This window comes from Perca flavescens, chromosome 16 (assembly GCF_004354835.1).
Source record: "Perca flavescens isolate YP-PL-M2 chromosome 16, PFLA_1.0, whole genome shotgun sequence".
Classification (NCBI taxonomy): Eukaryota; Metazoa; Chordata; class Actinopteri; order Perciformes; family Percidae; genus Perca; species Perca flavescens.
This window is the reverse complement of record NC_041346.1, coordinates 27,973,931-27,992,956: the sequence shown is the minus strand read 5'-3', so window position 1 is coordinate 27,992,956 and position 19,026 is coordinate 27,973,931. Positions and strand designations below refer to the sequence as shown.

At 42.6% G+C, this 19,026-nt stretch overlaps 1 protein-coding gene across 1 annotated transcript in view; it reads right to left on the bottom strand.

Annotated features, from left to right (window-relative positions):
- Positions 1-19,026, bottom strand: part of ttc28 (tetratricopeptide repeat domain 28) — a 171,994-nt gene that overhangs the window by 5,770 nt on the left and 147,198 nt on the right. The window contains exons 21-32 of the mRNA XM_028601462.1: positions 17,562-17,745; positions 12,492-12,632; positions 10,924-11,068; positions 10,655-10,834; positions 9,186-9,760; positions 8,408-8,655; positions 6,352-6,476; positions 4,563-4,640; positions 4,302-4,461; positions 3,432-3,508; positions 2,162-2,291; positions 44-151 (exon numbers count right to left, since the gene is read on the bottom strand). Coding sequence (XP_028457263.1) covers positions 44-151; positions 2,162-2,291; positions 3,432-3,508; positions 4,302-4,461; positions 4,563-4,640; positions 6,352-6,476; positions 8,408-8,655; positions 9,186-9,760; positions 10,655-10,834; positions 10,924-11,068; positions 12,492-12,632; positions 17,562-17,745 — 2,151 coding nt within the window. The remainder of the gene's footprint in view (positions 1-43; positions 152-2,161; positions 2,292-3,431; positions 3,509-4,301; positions 4,462-4,562; positions 4,641-6,351; positions 6,477-8,407; positions 8,656-9,185; positions 9,761-10,654; positions 10,835-10,923; positions 11,069-12,491; positions 12,633-17,561; positions 17,746-19,026) is intronic.

Below are 19,026 nucleotides of genomic sequence, written 5' to 3'. Positions count from 1 at the left end.
TAGTTTTGACGAAGAAAGAAAAAGAAAGCTGCATTCTTCTCACCAAAGAGTGCCAGGAGAGACTGGAGGGCAAAATGCATGATGCGCCTGCTGGCCTGCTTTCCAGTCTTCAGCACGACCTCCTCCTGACCCACCTCACAGAGGTCGAAACCTGAGGGAGACAGAATGGAACGGAGTACATTTACTCAAGTACTGTACTAGAGTACAACTCTGGGGTACTTTTACTTCCATTTTATGCTAATTTAAACCTCTAACTCCTGTACATTTCAGCGAGAAACTTTTTACTCCACTAAATCCACTACGAGAGCTATAGCACTTTAGAACAGTGAGGGGGTCCGGGACCCCTAGGAGGTCCTCAGAGTTACTGCGGGGGGGGGGGGCCGCCAAAATATTGCAAATTCTTTTGAAAGTTTCCAAGAAAATAAAAATATCCTAATATGAATCCAACATATTATTTGCAATATAAATCAGCCTGACAATTTGTGGGAAAAAAAGACCCCACTGATGATAGGCCTACTGGCCTATAGATAAGGTAGTCACTAAAATCCCAGATACAGTTAATCCTAAGGATTCTCTCTGATACATGTATGTTTAACATTAAAACATGATTTATCAAATCATGGCAACAATTATAATATTAATAGCTTAGTATTACCTATGTACTAAAAATGTATGTATAGGGCCTACACGTTATTGTAGGCCCAGTTTAATATGCAACTTCATTTTATACAAGATATGTAGTAGGGGGTCCCTGCTCCGTCTCTCTCTTTCAGTTAAGGGGTCCTTGGCTTGAAGACCCCTGCTTTAGAAATGAAAGATATGATGCATTATTGTCATTCAAATTAGCTCCACATTGAGCAGCTAAAACACCAAAGTCCTGCTTACCGCTTTCTTATAAAGAAATACATTATATACTGTAGCGTTTATAAGTGATTAAGCCTTCACGTGCAAGTTTAAAAAGCTGATAGTTCATTTATTTTGCTCCAGATGTCCTGCAGGACATTTCCAGAAGATATGTAGTTAAACTATCTATCGAAGCAGTCTTCCTGATGAATTTAAAAGCTAAAAAGACAAAGTGAGTAATGTTAAAAGAGTTGTCCACCAGCAAACCCCTCCATGATAATGACTGTTATGTATTAATGAACTACGTAACAGCCAGTAATAAAGCCTTTTTTTATTATTATAACTGAGAAACCTCTCATAAAGTAGGCCTGGTTATAGTGGTACCAGACGCTGTGTACATAAATATAAATATAAATTAAACTCTTTAATCTGCATGCTACTTTTACTCTTGTTACAGTTTGCAGGACTTTGACTTGTGTCTTTCTACAGTGTGGTTTTGTTACTTTTACTGAAGTAAAGAATCTGAATATTTCTTCCAACACCATCTTTCATCCTAAGCAACAATAAGCTTTCTTTCATTATACTTGTTTAGTGTTATTATGACTAGGGATGCACCAAATCCAGGATTCGGCTTCGGCTGAATATTGGGCTTTTTGACGGGGTTCGGTTTCTGCCGAACCTTCGAATTTTTGGTGGACCGTCCAATGCAGTAGGCTGTGAGAAAGGGAAAATGGAACTCATGAGTAGAAAAAGTTGTTGTTTGGCAGTACTTTCAGTCAAAATAAGGCCATTCAAGTCCAGCTACATGTTCAAACTGCAATGGCGATTTGATTTGTCTGGTGGTGGCGAGGACCCTAAACTATACACAACATGGCCGCTGTTACAACATCTGGTCTGAAACATCTGAAAGAATACGAGCTGTGCATGAAGGAATCTCCAGACACCAGCCAAAATGCAGCAACTTCGGGTACAGCAAAGGAAGGACAGTCACAGCTAAAAACTTGTGTTAACCAGACGACCATTACCAGCTTTTATTTTTACAGTTAAAATAAAATAAGATGAAAAATACACAGCTGTGGACGTTGTTTACTTCATTAATGTGTTTACGGTGTTAATGGACTGAGGATGGGAGGAGGAATATTTGGTATTCTGTTTCGGCAGTGGATTCGGTATTCGGCCAAACCCCAAAAATCTGGATTCGGCGCATCCCTAATTATGACATTCATACATGTATTGTTATCTAGTCTGAGCGGTTTGTTGCACTTAGTTTTATTTCAAAATAAAAAGTGAACCTTGGTTTATTCTACTGAGGACTCACCGAGCGCAGCCAGGAACTCGTGGCAGCCTGGAAGCCTCCACAGCTGCACACTTATGGACACTTGGATGGGAGCCAGGGAGAAGTCTTGCTCTTTGTCGCCTGGCTGCAACTGAACCAGCACCTGGTGAAGCTTCGGAGAGGAAATGTGATGCTTCAGCGAGTTGATCTTGTTTCGCAACAACATCTGAGCTGAGTCAACACGCGTCATTAAAGCAAGATCGATTACACAGCACTAGAGCCGCAAAGACTGGGCGATTAGTTGTCAACTAATAAAGTCATCGCCAACTATTTTGATAATCCGTTAAATCGGTTAAAGATTCTTTTGATTCCAGCTTGTTAAATGTGAATGTGTTCTAGTTTCTTCTCTCCTCTGTGACAGTAAACTGAATATCTTTGAGCTGTGGACATAACAAGACATTTGAGGACGTTGTCTTGGGCTTTTTGGGAAACACTGTTTGACATTTTTTTTTTTAAGATGATTTTTTAGCATTTTCAGCCTTTATTTACATAGGACAGCAGAAGACATGAAAGGGGAGAGAGAGGGGGAATGACACATGCAGCAAAGGGCCGCAGGTCGGAGTCGAACCAGGGCCCGCTGCGTTGAGAAGTAAACCCTCTACATATGGGCGCCCACTCTACCAATGGAGCTATCCAGGCACCCATTTTTCACAATTTTACAGCCATTTTATAGACCAAAACAACTAAATTCGACAGATTAATCGACAATAAAAAAAAAAATTGTTAGTTGCAGCCCTACATAGCGCCCACATCTTTCAAATAAAACGTTAGTGCTCTTTGTGTGGCCCGCTGTGACCGTCTTAAACTCTCCATGAACTCAACATGAAACACTTACCATTCCCACCATGCTTTTAACCGCCTTTGTGAGGTGGGTATGAGAGGGGAGGAAACAGAACTTTAGTGGTTTATTCCTGTGTAACTGTTGGGTTTGAGTCACTGCACACTCAGCCATGCATGAATGATGATACCTGATGACACCCATTGGCTATATGGAGGGCTACGACGAGCAAAGAAGGATGTAACACAGTAGCTGAATATACACAATGACAGCAAAGGGAGTCGTGTTTTGTCCTTTAAATAAAGCTCCATTTATAGCTGCATGACTATAAGTGATGTCCTTAAGCCAATCAGGAGTAGGGTACAGATATGATCAGTACAGGACATTTTAGACATGTTAGATTCACACTAATAAGGACAACAACACACAAGCATTCAAGGGCATAACTTCCACAACTTCACAACATTACGGTACCTTATGAATCAGCTGTTCCCCGGCCTCGGACACTGTGACCAGTTTACAGAGAGCCTGCAGAGCTGGAGGAGTGAGACCTGCGGATGGACAGAACGTTAATTACACTTTAAAGCAGAGATATCCTATCTTCATCATGAAATTAATGACAATTAGTCTCGCTTTGCCAGACCCTCCTCCACTGCGGTCCTGCGGAGGAAGGTCTGGCTAGTCCACAAAGCATTCTGGGATGGGAGAAAAAACGTGCTCTGGTTTATTGGCATTTTTTTAAACCAATCACAATCGTCATGGGCGGTGCTAAGCGCCAGACGGAGCAACGGCACTTCTGCAAAATAGCCTCAGGAAGGAACTTGTTTTGGTGGAACATGTGTACGTTCAAAAGTTGAATATTTATCCAACTAATATGGTCAGATTTTACAGGTACACGCTTAATGATAATACAGTCTGAATTCTGGATCCTGGAGGGACTAAACAGGTTGTTATTCTAAATCTTCACTGGTCTCATGATTCAATTTGATTGAGATTTTCCTGTCAACGATTCAAATCGATTCGATATCACGATGCGTCACCTTCTTAATATTATATATTTCTACACATGGTTTTCATCAACAAATTCAAGCAGTCAGATTTATTTGATCAACTTATTACGATTTTGTATCTGCTCTTGAAAAAGACACTTCCTGAATGTCTGACCAGCAGACAACAGACAAAAGGCAAAAAATAAATAAATAAAAGCAGCGAGCTGAAAACCATCAAGTAACATCAGTAGGTAAATAATCGAATATGGTCTGTCACTGCAGCGATGCAAAGATCAATTTCAAAGCCCCTAATTCACACGAGAGACATTTTGACTAATGGGGAAAGCTGTGTTACCGAGCAGGGACTGCAGAGTGGTGCTGCACTGTTGCAGCCGTTCCCCGGGGTCTGACGTGGGGAAGAAAACCGCCGCGGGGAGACCAGCGCCGCCGCCAGAGAAGTCCAACCGGAAACCCACCGCAGACAGGAGGGCCTGCCACCCGGGCACCCCACCCACCTGCCCCCCAGAGGAGAGAGAAGACGCGTGGGCATTGACAGAGCAGACACCGAGGCCGACATTTCAAAGTCGAAGAGACAGAACGATGAAAAAACACAGACCTTGTTCTCGACGCTTTGTTGCGATGTGTACATGGCGTTACACTGGCCGCTCTGAATGCGCTGCAAAGACTTCTCAACCTGCAGGGAGGAAGTTCAAACCACGTTGGTTAAAACACACAAACAAAACTGCTTTAAGTCACATAATTGAGTCTTTATTCTCCAGTTTTCACATCGTTGTCTGGCCTAACAATTCTCATTAAAAACTCATTAAAGCAGTTTTAAAATTTGCACCCACATCCCAATGAAAGAACAACATAGTGCTCTTGTCTGGCTTTGTGTGCCTGCTTTGATTCTGTTCTTTCTGAAATGACTCATGATCAAATATTCTTTGATTTTCAAATATTCTGAAACAGGAAATGTGCAACACATCCATTTGTGACGCTAATAAGAGACTTTAAGAGGCAAATAAATAGAAATACTGGAACGCTGTAGGATTTTCTGATGTGGTGTGATGCGCCCTGAAATTTTATTTACAGCATTTTGGGCATATCAGTAAGCAACATGCTCTACTGGAGATCTGATTGATGGAGCTGGGTGTATACTGTACAGAATGTGTATTGATTTAAGATAAAAAGTATCGTTTTTTTTCAGTAGATGAAGGAAAAGGATGCATCAGAGCCTGCCGAAGGACAGAGGGAAGAAAACGTGCTGAGAAAAGCAATTACTGGTGACTGTTGATCATGGAACTGGGAGAGGGGATGAAATGCAGTGATGGACATAACGTCACTATAGTATGGCACCATATTTATTATTTGTGAAAGATTACAGTCGGTCTGATTCTTTTTGTATCTTTATAATGAGAATTTTTGTGAGTGTGAAAAAGTGTTTAAATGGGCTGGCGCCAGGCATGGTGTCTAAACTTATTACACAGAGAAATAATGGCTGGACCACGACCAGAAGAGTAGTTAACCAGAATTGTAGAGTGCAGAAAAAAATTTTTGGTCAATTCTCCTGGTCAGTGAAAGGTTAGTCTCGCTTTGCCAGACCCTCCTCCAAAGCGCGCTTAAGGAAGGTCTGGCTACTCCACATAGCATTCGGAGATGGGAGGAGAACGTGCTCTGGCTTAATGGCATTTCTTTAAACCAATCACAATCGTCTTGGGCGGTGCTAAGCGCCGGAGAAAAGCCACGGCGCCTCTGCTAAATAGCCTCAGGAAGGAACTTGTATTGGTGGAACATGTGTACGTTTAAAAGTTGTTTTAGTCGTGCAACAGAAAACTCAGATTGGACAGATAGTCTAGCTAGCTGTCTGGATTTACCCTGCAGAGATCTGAGGAGCAGTTAACCATAGTCCATAGACAAAGGATATCGGGCCTAAATGAGTGAAAACCCGGCGAAATTTTCCAGCGGCAACGGAGCAATCCCGGAAGTGGAACGTCAAGGATATAGACTAGAAAAAGGTGTCCACTTATGGAATTCTTCATCCACGGAAGTTAAATCCCAAACAGAATTAAAAGTGTTTAACACAAAAGACCAATTATGGCTAAAACAACAACAGAGATGTGAGCACTAACGGTGTCCCTTAGCGACACAAGTTTTATTGGTCATTTTTTTCGGCTTCTTTCCTTCTGTATTTTTCAAAAAATGTTATAGTTGTTTTGTTGTTTTTATTGTTGCTTTTGTAAAAGCCTGACTAGGGACAAGGACTGGAAATTAGCGGAGGCTAGACATCCTAAACACCTTGTAACTTTCACATTGGGTTGCCATGATGTTATAGGTATTGTCCCTGATAAAAAAAAAAAAAAAAAAAAAAATAGTGAAAGAAAGAAGAACATGCACAACGGTCTCACCAGGTGTAAGATCACTCTGAGGGCGTCCCGGGCCCTCTCTGGGTACTGCAGGATCTCCACCAGGGCTTGTCCAACCAGCGACATGGGGCTGTTCAGCTTCACATCAGTGCCAATCAGCATGTGCCCTGAAGGAAAAACACACACACACACACACACACACACACACACACACACACACACACACACACAGGGTTGTTAAAGACATTTAAACACTAGAATATGTAATTGTTCCTTCTTTTTAGAGAGTTAAAGCTTTAATGTTGCACACAGGTTGAGATTGTCTCTCCAAAGAAGTGAAGAGAGGGCGAGTCGATGGGTATTGTGAGCTGGACTGTGATGACGGAGAGAACACAAGTGTGGAGTACCGGAAACCTGCCGTCAGTGAGAGCAGGAGTTTCTACTGTAGCACAGTCACTAATGGAACCTGTGGTGTTCTTGCACATTATCAAGAAATGGTGGAAATGTTAATCTGTTAATTTGTTTTTCTTGAATTAAAAAGTCCAAAGCTGTACTGTAAAATCTCACAATAAATCAAGGACCCTCTTTGTGTGTGTGTGTGTGTGTGTGTGTGTGTGTGTGTGTGTGTGTGTGTCCGTTGTCTTTCAAATATCTCGAGAACCGTTCATTCCGATCTACTTCCCACTTGGCTTCCCGGATACCCAATGAACTTGGGGTTTGGAATTTGGAGCAGTTTAGACAGCGTTGGATATTAATAAACTGTGAATAAAAATAAACAACCGCACAAAGGTTGAGGTAAAAAAAAAAAAATGCTACCATAAGGCGGGCTTCACTTCTTCCATGACTACCCTAAGCCCAGCTTAAAGTTACTCGCTTAGCATTTGGCTTAGCAAACTAACTTGTAAACAGTGAATCAAAATGCAGAAAGCACTTGACGTGATTTCAGTTCAGTCAGGTACAAACACCACACCGTACACTTGCACAAAGAGAGAGAGAGAGAGAGAGAGAGAGAGAGAGAGAGAGTTTGGCGAGTGATGATAGCAGAGTGGTGCTGGGGCACAATAAAGCCAAGCATCAGATACTTGAGGTGAAATAAGCGGCGGTGGCTTTGGCAGAGAAGAAGAACAGCTGGGCATTTCTGATGGCCTAAATAGACCGACCAGTGTTGGATAGGTGAAGCAGAATGTGGAGCATGAAAGCAGCTCTAGTTGACAGCCTCAACAGGCTCACAGGCTGTGGACGACGCACAGTAGTTGTTCTATAAATTCATATGAAGGGAATAAATCATCATAGTCCATTATCTTTGTTTTGTAAAATCTTTGCTATATTTCAGGAACTTTAAATGCAGTAATTCCCACATTTAAACCTGAGCAGGAGTTGCTGTTGTGACCATTAATCAGTTTTTTTTTTTCTTGCTCATCAAGAATATCGCTCTTGGGCTCAGAGGTTTGAAACTTGTTCTCCAGATGAAGCGCCTCACGGCATGGACAGGCGGAGTGGGCGATTGCCTCGCTCTTTTCAGCCCTTAATAACAGTCCAGGGCTCAGGGGTGGAACAGGCCCAGGACGTGGGCTTAGCACCGCGGCTCATTTTCACCCTTGGCTGGATTGGAGAGCGTGCCTATGTTCCCTCAGCCCTATGTTCCCACATTTCCTTTTGCTTAAATTTGTATCAGATTTTATCCCCCTTTCTCCCAATTTGGTAGCCAGTTACACCCAACCTATTATCCAGTAGCAATGGACTACAGATGGAATGTAGCTTTTAGCTAAATCTGGTTAACAGATAACCCTAACCCAAATTGTAAGAAAAACCTTAGAAATGTGGGAACATAGGGCTGTGGGAAGATAGGGCCTAATTTTAGGTGAAAAAAAATTCATTAGAAATGTGGGACCATTGGGCTGTGGGAACATTGGGCTGTGGGAACACTGGGCTGTGGGAACACTGGGCTGTGGGAACACAGGGCTGTGGGAACACAGGGCTGTGGGAACACTGGGCTGTGGGAACACTGGGCTGACCCCATTGGATCGTGGAGCTTCAGATGGTGCGAAATATGTCAAACTTTTGTCAAAGTGTTTGATGTGTGTTGGTGTTTGCTCACCGGCCCAGTTGGAGGGGTGTGAGAAGTGCTTGCTGCTCTGCAGAGTCTTCATGGCCTCGGTCAGGGCTGCGCTGGCTTTGGTCCCGTTGAGAAGCGCTGTGTACAAGGTGTGTGTGAAGAGTTTGGAGGCAGCTATCGGTACAGGCCAAAGAGAGACACACACACACTGGACCCCTGCAGCCAAGAAGGCCCGGGTCAGACCCACCACCCCGTCAGCTGTCACCCTGCTGCTGGACTCCGGGTACAACCTGAGGAGACGAGGAGTCAGAGGTCAGGTGGAACCTTACAGGCTTTGCAGCGTTTCCCCTAGGAACTCTTCCTTTTATATCGCACATTTTCAATATCTTTAGTTTTCTATTCTGTTTGGTTTTGCCTGACATTTGGACACAAATCGGTGTCAAAGGTACACCTCAGAATAGGGCTGGGCGATATGGAAAAAAATCAAATATCACAATATTTTTGACCAAATACCTCGATATCGATACTGCAACGATATTGTAGTGTTTACTAATGGTGCTTTCACAAAATATTTACACCATGAGATTTTTGATGAATAATCATCAGTAATATGGATGTAATAAATAAGTGGGCAAAGGCAAATAATAAAACAGCTAGAACAGTCTGGTAAGTTCAGAAAATGACATCACTTTACTGTAATGCAGCCTTTAAAACCAGGAAAAGACACCACTTATGTCGTATTACGATATTCAAAATCTAAGACGATATCTAGTCTCATATCACGATGTCGATATAATATTGATATATTGCCCAGCTCTACCTCAGAACCACCAGTTTGACGCTCAAGCACAGGTCCAGGATATCAGCAGCAGTCAGGAGGAAGTCATGAAGTGACGGACTGTCACACACGCTCTCCACGTCACACACACTTTCCCCGTCCTCGCTGGTTTCATCCTCTCCTCCGAGTCTCTCTGGGCTGCCGTGACTCTTTGCAAACGAACCCCTGATGTTTCCATCGCGACCTGCGGCCTCGCCGGAGGTCGACCCCCCACACGGTGACTTCTCCCTGGGTCGCCCGACCGCCCCCTCCCCCCCAGCGTGCTCTTGGCTGGGGGCGAGAACCAGAGCGGCGAGCTTCCAGGAGATATGAGTGGCAAAGTGAACGCACTCCGCCTGACTCAGAGCCGCGAGCACGCGCTCCTTTGTGGCGTTGGCGCCAGTCAGGGGGTGACATCCCAGCTGTTCCCCCAGCCACAGAGCTTCATCTTGGGCTGAAGGTAATGGGCCCCACAGCCAGCGGTCCATCACAGAGGGAGGCAGGCGAGGAGCCCCAACCACTGCAGCCACTGAACCTCCATCTGCACAAAGCAAGGGACCACCGCGGCGAGGAGGAGGCTGTAGGGACAAAACAGATTATCAGATATGGGTTTATATATTTATCAGTCCTTAAAAATGCGGAGTTTTTTGGTGATTGTTGCAGGCAAAAATCCTTGATTATGCGGCACGTTTTCTTAAAAAAAGCGACGGAATATGCTCTATGATATTTATGCAATTTTATGTGATGAAATTGCGGTTTGATGAAAAATAGAAAAAAAAGTGATTCCTCCCCGCTCCCCCCAGCCCCCTGCTTTTCGATGATATTCACGTCGCGTAATTACATCACTTCATAACGTTCCCATGGCAACAGGGGAAAATGGCTGCTCTCGTGTGAAGTAAACGCAACATTTTTCAACTTTCTGCTAAGATATATTATGGGACTTTTTTGCAACGAAAATGCCAGGATTATGAAATCATGCAAGCCCTGCATATTTTGCGCGGAAATCAGCAATTTATGCGGCGAAAGTGTGACATATTTGAAAAAATGCACCCCCCCCGCATAAATATGCAGACTTTGGATGATTATGCAATGAATTATGCGATCAGATAATCACGTTTTTCTGGAGGAACTAATTTATAGAGATAGAGATTTTTCTACAGTTTAAGGAGCAAAAAACAACATAAAAAAATGAAAATATACAAAACATATCACTGTTACACGCACTTGAACACAAAATCTGAATATTATAGGAGAATTTTCACAAACTAAATGGACCGTAGGGCTGCAAAGATGTCAACTATTACATTAATTGCCAACAATTTTTATAATCAAATTCCTTGATTCCACTCCTTAAATGTGAATATTTTCTAGTTTCTTATCTCCTCTGTGACAGTAAACTGAATATCTCTGAGTTGTGGACAAAAAAGGACATTTGAAAATGTCATCTTGGGCTTTGGGAAACACTGATTCACCTTGATTGTGGCTCCCAGGCTGCTTAAAGAAGGAACAGAAATGAGGCTGAATCTCTCATAAAGGTACTCATTGGAGGAGCTGCCTTTGAGCAAGGCAAATGGGATCAGGTACAGTTCTCCCTCCAGCACTAACACCAGCTGTCTGTGTCGGCCCACGGGCCCACTGCTGTGCATCAGGCCCTGGAGACGAACCGGGACAGAAAGACTTAGTTAAAAGGAAGAGCATAAAATAGGAAAATGCTTATTTGCATATTAAAACACACACACACCCCTTCCATTGGTGCTATGAGTAAGTCGTAAAGGGCTCGTAGAGGAGGTTTGCCTATGTGGCTCGGCCGGTAAGGAGGCGATGATAAACTGTCCTTCGCCGGAGACACTGTGGCGCTGTATAGACTCGTCATGCTCTGACAGCTTCTGTTAAAAAATACAAACAACAGATATTGAATATACATATTTAGACAGTTTGAAAGCAAAGAAATAACAAAAGTCTAAAGCCATGTTGGCAGCTCTGTGACAGGCACAGTGGTGCTTAGAGCTAAACATGCTCACAGGGACAGGGCTAACATGCTGATGTTTAGAAGGTATAATGTTCACCAAGTTCCCCATCTTAGCATGCTAACAGTAGCTATTTAGCACTAAAAACTAAGCCTGGGTGTCGTCAATGGTTTCCCGAATCGCTTCGATTCCGATTCACAAAATCCCGACCGTTACATTCCCCTTTCGATTCGTTATCAATTAGGTTAGGGAAGTTTCAGTTACAATTAGGGCTGGGCAATATATCGATATTATATCGACATTGATTATGAGGCTGGACACAAGTCCTATTACGCTATATCGTAATAGGACACAAGTGTTGTGTTTTCCTGGTTTTAAAGGCTGCCTTACAGTAAAGTGATGTCATTTTATAAACTTACCAGACTGTTCTAGCTGTTCTATTGTTTGTCTTTACTCACTTAATTCATTGTATCCAAATTATTGGTGATTATTTATCAAAACTCTCATTGTGTTAATATTTTGTGAAAGCACCAATAGTCAACCCTATTATACTATACAACCCTACCCTACCCTAGTGATATTTGATTTTCTCCATATCGCCCAGCTCTAGTGACAATACAAATTTTGCTCGATAACTGGGTCACAGCTTGACGAATCCACGTGAAAACCCCCAAGTGTGGGCTGGGCTTTGAAACAAATTGAACATATTGGCCAAACAGTGCAATTGCAACTCCCGGCCTGTCACGTGATGCCTTTATACATCCATGGTGAAAAGGCACATATTAACAAATCAATTTCAGGATTTTATTAATCTATATAAGATCACTTGAACAAAGATCGATTTTTAAATGGAGAATCGATTATTTTAAACCCAGCCCTATTAAAACCAAAGTTCAGCCGAGGATTATGGTAACGTCATTAGTTTTGCAGGTATTTAGTCATAAACCAAAGTATTGGACATACTACAACATTTTGACCTGATGATGGCACAAGAGAATAAGTGAAGTGGTCACCAAAGTTATTACAGTTCATCCTGAGGCGAAGATGAATTATTTCCTAAATTTCATGGCCAATCCACCCAATATTATATATGTTAGATATTTCACTCAAAACCACAAATATGAACATCATGGTGGAGCTAGAGGAAAAGTCACAGGATCACCTAAGTCAGTAGGATTCATCCTCTGGGGAACATGAATGTCGGTACATAATGTTATTGCAATCCATCAAATAGTTGTTAAGATATCTAGACAAAAGTGGCGATGCGACCGACCATCTGACCAACGTTGCCAGGCCACATGCATGGCTAAAAATCAATCAAAGCTAAAAGCCAAAGTCCGACCTGTTGAAGAGGTTATTTCTGGACACCATGCGTAAGTATCCTGTGGGGTCGGTGGCTGAAGTCAGTTTGTTGTTCAGCTCCTCAAACTGTTGCTCTAACAGATCTCCGGCCTCACTCTCCGTCTCACTGCTGGAGCCGACTCTGCGGAGTAGACAGTAACACAGACAGACTGCATCAGTAACGCACTATCACCACAAACATGGCACTCAGCATTCAGCAATAAAGGTACATTTGATTCAGAACATATGGGTTGTTTTCTTCATTGACATATAATATTCTATTTTAGTTTAGATGACTTATGCTACCTAGAAATTATTGAACATTAAAGGTGCTGTAGGTAGGATTGCGAAGATCCAGGACTTAGCCAAAACATTTGAATATCAACAGCTTCTCAGTCCCTCCCCCCTTTCCGCTAAAGCCCAAAGCGGTCTCTAAGTCCCTCCCCCCGCAAGGGAGAATGAATGCGTGTGCATGAGCAGTGATGGACACTCAGTTAGACACCCGCCCTGGCCCTGATTGGTGCATCTGAACAGGGAGCGGTGGATTTTTGCAAATCACACTCCAGGCTGTAGGTGGAGCCAGAGGAGCTGGATTTATTTTTTTTAAATGACCTGCTTCATGTAGTTCTACTGGAACATAGGGTCAGTTTCAGCAAATATGACAAAAAGTTAGTTTTATAAGGCTTACCTACAGCACCTTTAAAGTGATTCTGTAACATTTGCTGAATAGTTACATAGTTTAACAGTAGCACAAAAAGAAAATGGTCATAAAGTCAGAGAGGCTGGAACCAGAGAATTAGATATTTTTGCTTGAAAAATGACTGAAATTATGAATTATCAAAATATTCAACTAACTTCCTGCATGAACGTTACGATTAATAAGCTAATCTTCTCAGCTCTAATCTAACATCAGTCCAGAGACTGTACAGCCGTGAATACCATGTTAACTTTGGTCTTAAGCAGCGGTGGAAGAAGTACTCGGATCCTTTACTTAAGTAAAAGTATCAATACTACAGCGCAGAAATACTGTAACAAGTAAAAGTCCTGCATTCAAAACCTTACTCAAGTAAAAGTACAAACGTTTTAGCATTGAAATATACTTATAGGTACCAAAAGTAAACATACTAATTTTATCATCAATTATATTAATTATGCAAAATGACCCATTTTTAAACATATATGATGTTACTGGATTATATTCACTGATGCATTAAAGTTCATCACTTTAATATTGCAGCTGGTAATGGTGGAGCTAATTTTAGTGACTTTATATACTGCTGGGCAGCTTACATCATAATGTATCAGTTGATTTATAATTTGTATTAATAATCTGAATCTGCAAAGTAACAAAAGCTTTAAATATTTCCCTCTGAGTATAAAGTGGCAGAAAATGGAAATACTTACTGGTTAAGTGCAAGTACCTCAGTACACAGTACTTAAGTTTGTACAATACCTGAGTAAATGTACTTAGTTACATTCCACCACTGCACAGCACTATCTATCTAAAGTTTGCTAACATTAGCCACCGCAAGCTAGTGGTCATAACAGACCGAATAGTGTGTCTTTGTTAGTTTAAGACCGACACAGTTGTCAATACCTGTCCAGCGCCCTCGTCGTTTAAATAGCAAATGCACCTGCCCCCATCTGTGCGCCCATGGGCGTGCTGGTCTTACAGGGAGGTGTGTTCAGGTGCATTCTGGGCATATTGCTATCTTGAGGCAGTGGGAAGTGATCGCGCCATTGACCAACAAAAACCTGGTCTAAAGTCAATAGAACATTTCATTGTTATTTTAACAGAGCATTAGTAAAATGCTCCTAGGCTCGTGCACAGCGTGCGAACACTATGCTTGTTACACACACACACAGGGAAGCGCAGCAGCACACACACACACGCAGAAGATTACAAATAAAAACATTACGGTGTAAATCCTCCATCATAACAGCAATGCGCCGAGGTACAAATGCGCCTGGCTTTTAAAAGGGAATGGGAGATGCGCTTAGATCGTTAAAATAGGGCCCTACATTTGCAAAGAGAAGAATTTGTTATTTCTTAAGAGTATTCTTTAATTAATATATATACAAATAATGTTTAATTCTTCTTTCAAAAGTTACATAAACTCACTTTTAAACATCAGGAAAAAATAATTGTAATAATAATTTTGAGGACCAAACTGGATGCAAAAGCAAGTTAACGTGTAAAGGTGAACGTGCTGGCAGGGACGCCTCTTTGAGAGAATGAGGAGAGTATCTTTACAGAAATTAATCACAGCACTCTGCCATTAGCAAAGGCCATTACTTTTAATGGAATCCTCTGGCGGCACCTTTCACAGTTCAGGGAGATTTGATTTGTGTTAAAATAGCAGTTTCTACATGCTCGAGAGGAGTGAAAACGCCAGCGCTGGCTTGGAAAAGCATTTTAATGTTGCATATGTGCAAATACTTTTTCACGCTGTGGATGAGCAGGATTCATAATCGTCACAGATAAATGGAGGGAGGCTCCACGCTTGCCGCAGCATTAACGCGCACACACACACACACACACACACACACACACACACACACACACACACACACACACACACACACACACACACACACACACACGCCACAGTCTTTTAGGAAATGCTCTGTTCAATGAATGGCTGCTGGCTACTGCAGTGGTTTCCACAGAAAGTTGAGACGTAGTTTGTGTGGGGGAACATTTGCTGACACGACACATGGCTGTGATTTACAAAGTGGTGCCAACCAAGGCCTGAAAGTTGCGGGCGGGATAATTGAATGTAAGGAAATATGGCAGCAGCGAGCAGCAGGAAAGGAAGACGGATGACATGCAGCGTGTGGCTCCTCTGTCTTCTTTTGCTCACTTGCCTCCCTTTGTGTTTAAATGAGCGACGACGTACAGGAACAACAGCTGCTTTGTTGCGCTGTTCAGGAGTGTTTTTTTAACGGTCCAGGTGAATAGCATTTTGAATATCTGCAGGGAAGGTGTTCCAGAGGGATGATGGGGCTGTAAGACTGAAACCAGGAGAGAGCTGTGCCAGTGCTACCAAGGTGATGGGATAGGCGGTTGAGGAGAATAGTATGGGAGATTGTATCAAAGGCTGTGGAGAGGTCAATATATACACTCACCTTAAAGATTATTAGGAACACCTGTAAGATTTTTCGTTAATGCAATTATCTAATCAACCAATTCCTTGGCAGCTGCTTCACTGCATTTAGGGGTGTGGTCCAGATCTAGACTCTCCTGAACTCCAAACTGAATGTCAGAATGGGAAAGAAAGGTGATCTAAGCAACTTTGAGCGTGGCGTGGTTGCTGGTGCCAGATGGGCTGGTTTGAGTATTTCCCAATCTGCTCAGTTACTGGGATTCTCACACACAACTATTTCTAGAGTGTACAAAGAATGGTCTGGAAAAGGAAAAACATCCAGTATGCTGCAGTCCTGGGGGGCGAAAATGCCTTGTTGATGCTAGAGGTCAGAGAAAAATGGGCCGACTGATTCCACCTGATAGAAGATCAACTTTGACTCAAATAACCACTCGTTACAACCGAGGTATGCAGCAAAGCATTTGTGAAGCCACAACACGCACAACCTTGATGTGGATGGGCTACACCAGCAGAAGACCCCACCAGGTACCACTCATCTCCACTAAAAATAGGAAAATGAGGCTACAATTTGCACGAGCTCACCAAAATTGGACAGTTGAAGACTGGAAAAATGTTGCCTGGTCTGATGAGTCTCGATTTCTGTTGAGACATTCCGATGGTAGAGTCAGAATTTGGCGTAAACAGAATGAGAACATGGATCCGTCATGCCTTGTTACCACTGGGCAGGCTGGTGGTGGGGGTGTAATGGTGTGGGGAATGTTTTCTTGGCACACTTTAGGCCCCTTAGTACCAATTGGGCATGGTTTAAAGGCCACAGCCTACCTGAGCATTGTTTCTGACCATGTCCATCCCTTTATGACCACCATGGACCCATCCTCTGATGGCTACTTCCAGCAGGATAATGCACCATGTCACAAAGCTTCAATCATTTAAAATTGGTTTCTTGAACATGACAATTAGTTCACTGTACTGAAATGGCCCCCACAGTCACCAGATCTCACCCCAATAGAACATCTTTGGGATGTGGTGGAACGGGAGCTTCGTGCCCTGGACGTGCATCCCACAAATCTCCATCAACTACAAGATGCTATCCTCTCAATATGGGCCAACATTTCTAAAGAATGCTTCCAGCACCTTGTTGAATCAATGCCACCAAGAATTAAGGCAGTTCTGAAGGCAAAAGGGGGTCAAACATGGTCTTAGTAGGGTGTTCCTAATAATCCTATGTAGGCTTGTGTGTTGTTATGTGTGTGTTTGTTGTCAGTAGCTGCTCCTAACTAACTGCCCCTTGTGGGATTAATAAAGTTGTTGAATTGAATTGATATGTCATACTTTTATCATTTGATTATTATTCCTCATGCATTAATGTAAAAGCAGGATTTTCCAGCCGGAGTTGGTTGAGCTGGAGCTCATTTTGAACTACTAACTAATGATTATTTTCATTATGGATTCATATGCTAATACAACTCCAATTTAAGTTACTTTTGGGTGTAATAACTTTTACATTGAATGTCAAGTCTGTATTTTAGCAAAAAAAAAAGGGTATGTGTCCAAAAACACGTACTGAGTAGGAGTTACATGACAAAGGCTAATTTGTTCACCCCAAACAGTACAGTAATCTCACAAAATCATGTATTCTATAAGTATGTAATCATGTCAGTGCAGTTTAGACAAGTCCAATGGATTCACAATGACTTGGCTAGGTCAAATAATGAAGGAGTTAGGATACTTTAAGGGCCTCCTGCCCACCTTGGACGCCATCTAGAAAATTATACCTTTCTAGTGGTGAAACTTTGGTAAACTTTTAGTATGTTATTAAGGACACCTAATACTAAAAAAAACAGCTGAGAAACCTTTGGTTAGAATATATATTTTCTTTCATATAAAGGATTACTTTCTCCATTAACGACTGAAAATCAAATCATCTCGCAAAGTAAGTGACTGTAAGTAAAAAAAGTCCAAACCTGCTGTAATGGCTGTCCACTCCGAGAGCCTCTCGAGCGTTGCAGATGTACTGCTCCAGAGACAGAGGGCCTCCTCCTCCTCCTCCTCCTCCTCCTCCTCCACCCTGTGGGCTCCCACCTCCACCATCCTGGAACTCCTCCAGTCCGGACTCGCCCAGATACACCTCGTTAAACTTCACAATACCTGGCGTAGCATTTCAGGAAGAACACGAGTGAGTTAGTGCCCGCTGCAGTGTTGGGTTAGACTACTTTTAGAAGGTCTCCGTCTTGTCTCCGTCTTGGAAAAAGAGGACTCGGGATTTTATTTCAAGACCGGTCAACACCACAACTACAGGGATATCACTAAGTTACCTGTGTTTTGTCCGATTCATGGGTTAACATCATTACTGTGATTTGATGTAAAACGTCCTGCTTCAAATACAACCAATTACTTTACTCAATTGTAGTCTTGACAGCTGGGACCACTTAAAAAATGTTATCGGCACAAAAAAACAAAACAAAAAAAACTGGGACAAGGATCTACTTTAATGCTGGTCGTGCAGCGCTGTGAAACAATTCAAAATTGCTCCAAACTCGGTATGCAGGGCATATTTTGGGAAATGTCTTAATTATTAACAAGGCTAAAAGTCTAAAGCCCTGGTAGGGAGTGGATCTTAGAAGCTGCAAACCTCAAATGCAAAAGCAGTCGGGCTACAAATATGGCGTTCCCTTGAGGGTGGCCTGAGAGGAATAGGCCATGTGGACATTAAGGTCAAAACGTGTTTAAAATCCAAAAGGTTTATTCCCTTCGGTGCACAAATGTCCTCAAATGTCACGACTGTCAGATCATGAGATTAAGTGCGCACGTGGTTGAAATTTTGGCCTGAGGGTGGCGCAAGAAAGAAAAGATCATGGGGAGTCCTAAATAAAAGGGTTCGTCCACTGAGGAGAATGACTGAGCTCGGTTAATGTCACAGAAATGAACCCATTAGAATTGTATTTTTCGAAGATTTTTTAATTTTTTTGGCATTTTAGGTCTTTATTTGTGACAGGACGGCTTAGACATGAAAGGGGTGAGAGAGGGGGAATGACATGCAGCAGAGGGCCCCAAGTCGGAACCGAACCAGCAGACCAAGCGTTGAGGACTGAGCCTCTGTATTTAGGCGTGCGCTCTACCAGGTGAGCTGCCCGGGCGATCAAAATCTTGCTCTGATGGATTGTGAATATACAAGTGCAACATTTGAACCATCCACTTAACCTTTTAACCAAAAACATTTGTATAACTTCCTCTAAACAAGGGGCGGCTGTGGATCCGGAGGTAGAGCAGTTCACCAGTAATCAGAAAGTCGGCAGTTCTATCTACCGTACATGTCGAAGGTTCCTAGGACTAAATCGTAGGGTCTGGGCTATGTGCATAAAATTGGTGGATTGTAATTTATTATGTGTGTGCAGTACACTCGGCACTCGTGTGTGTGTCTCTGTGTGT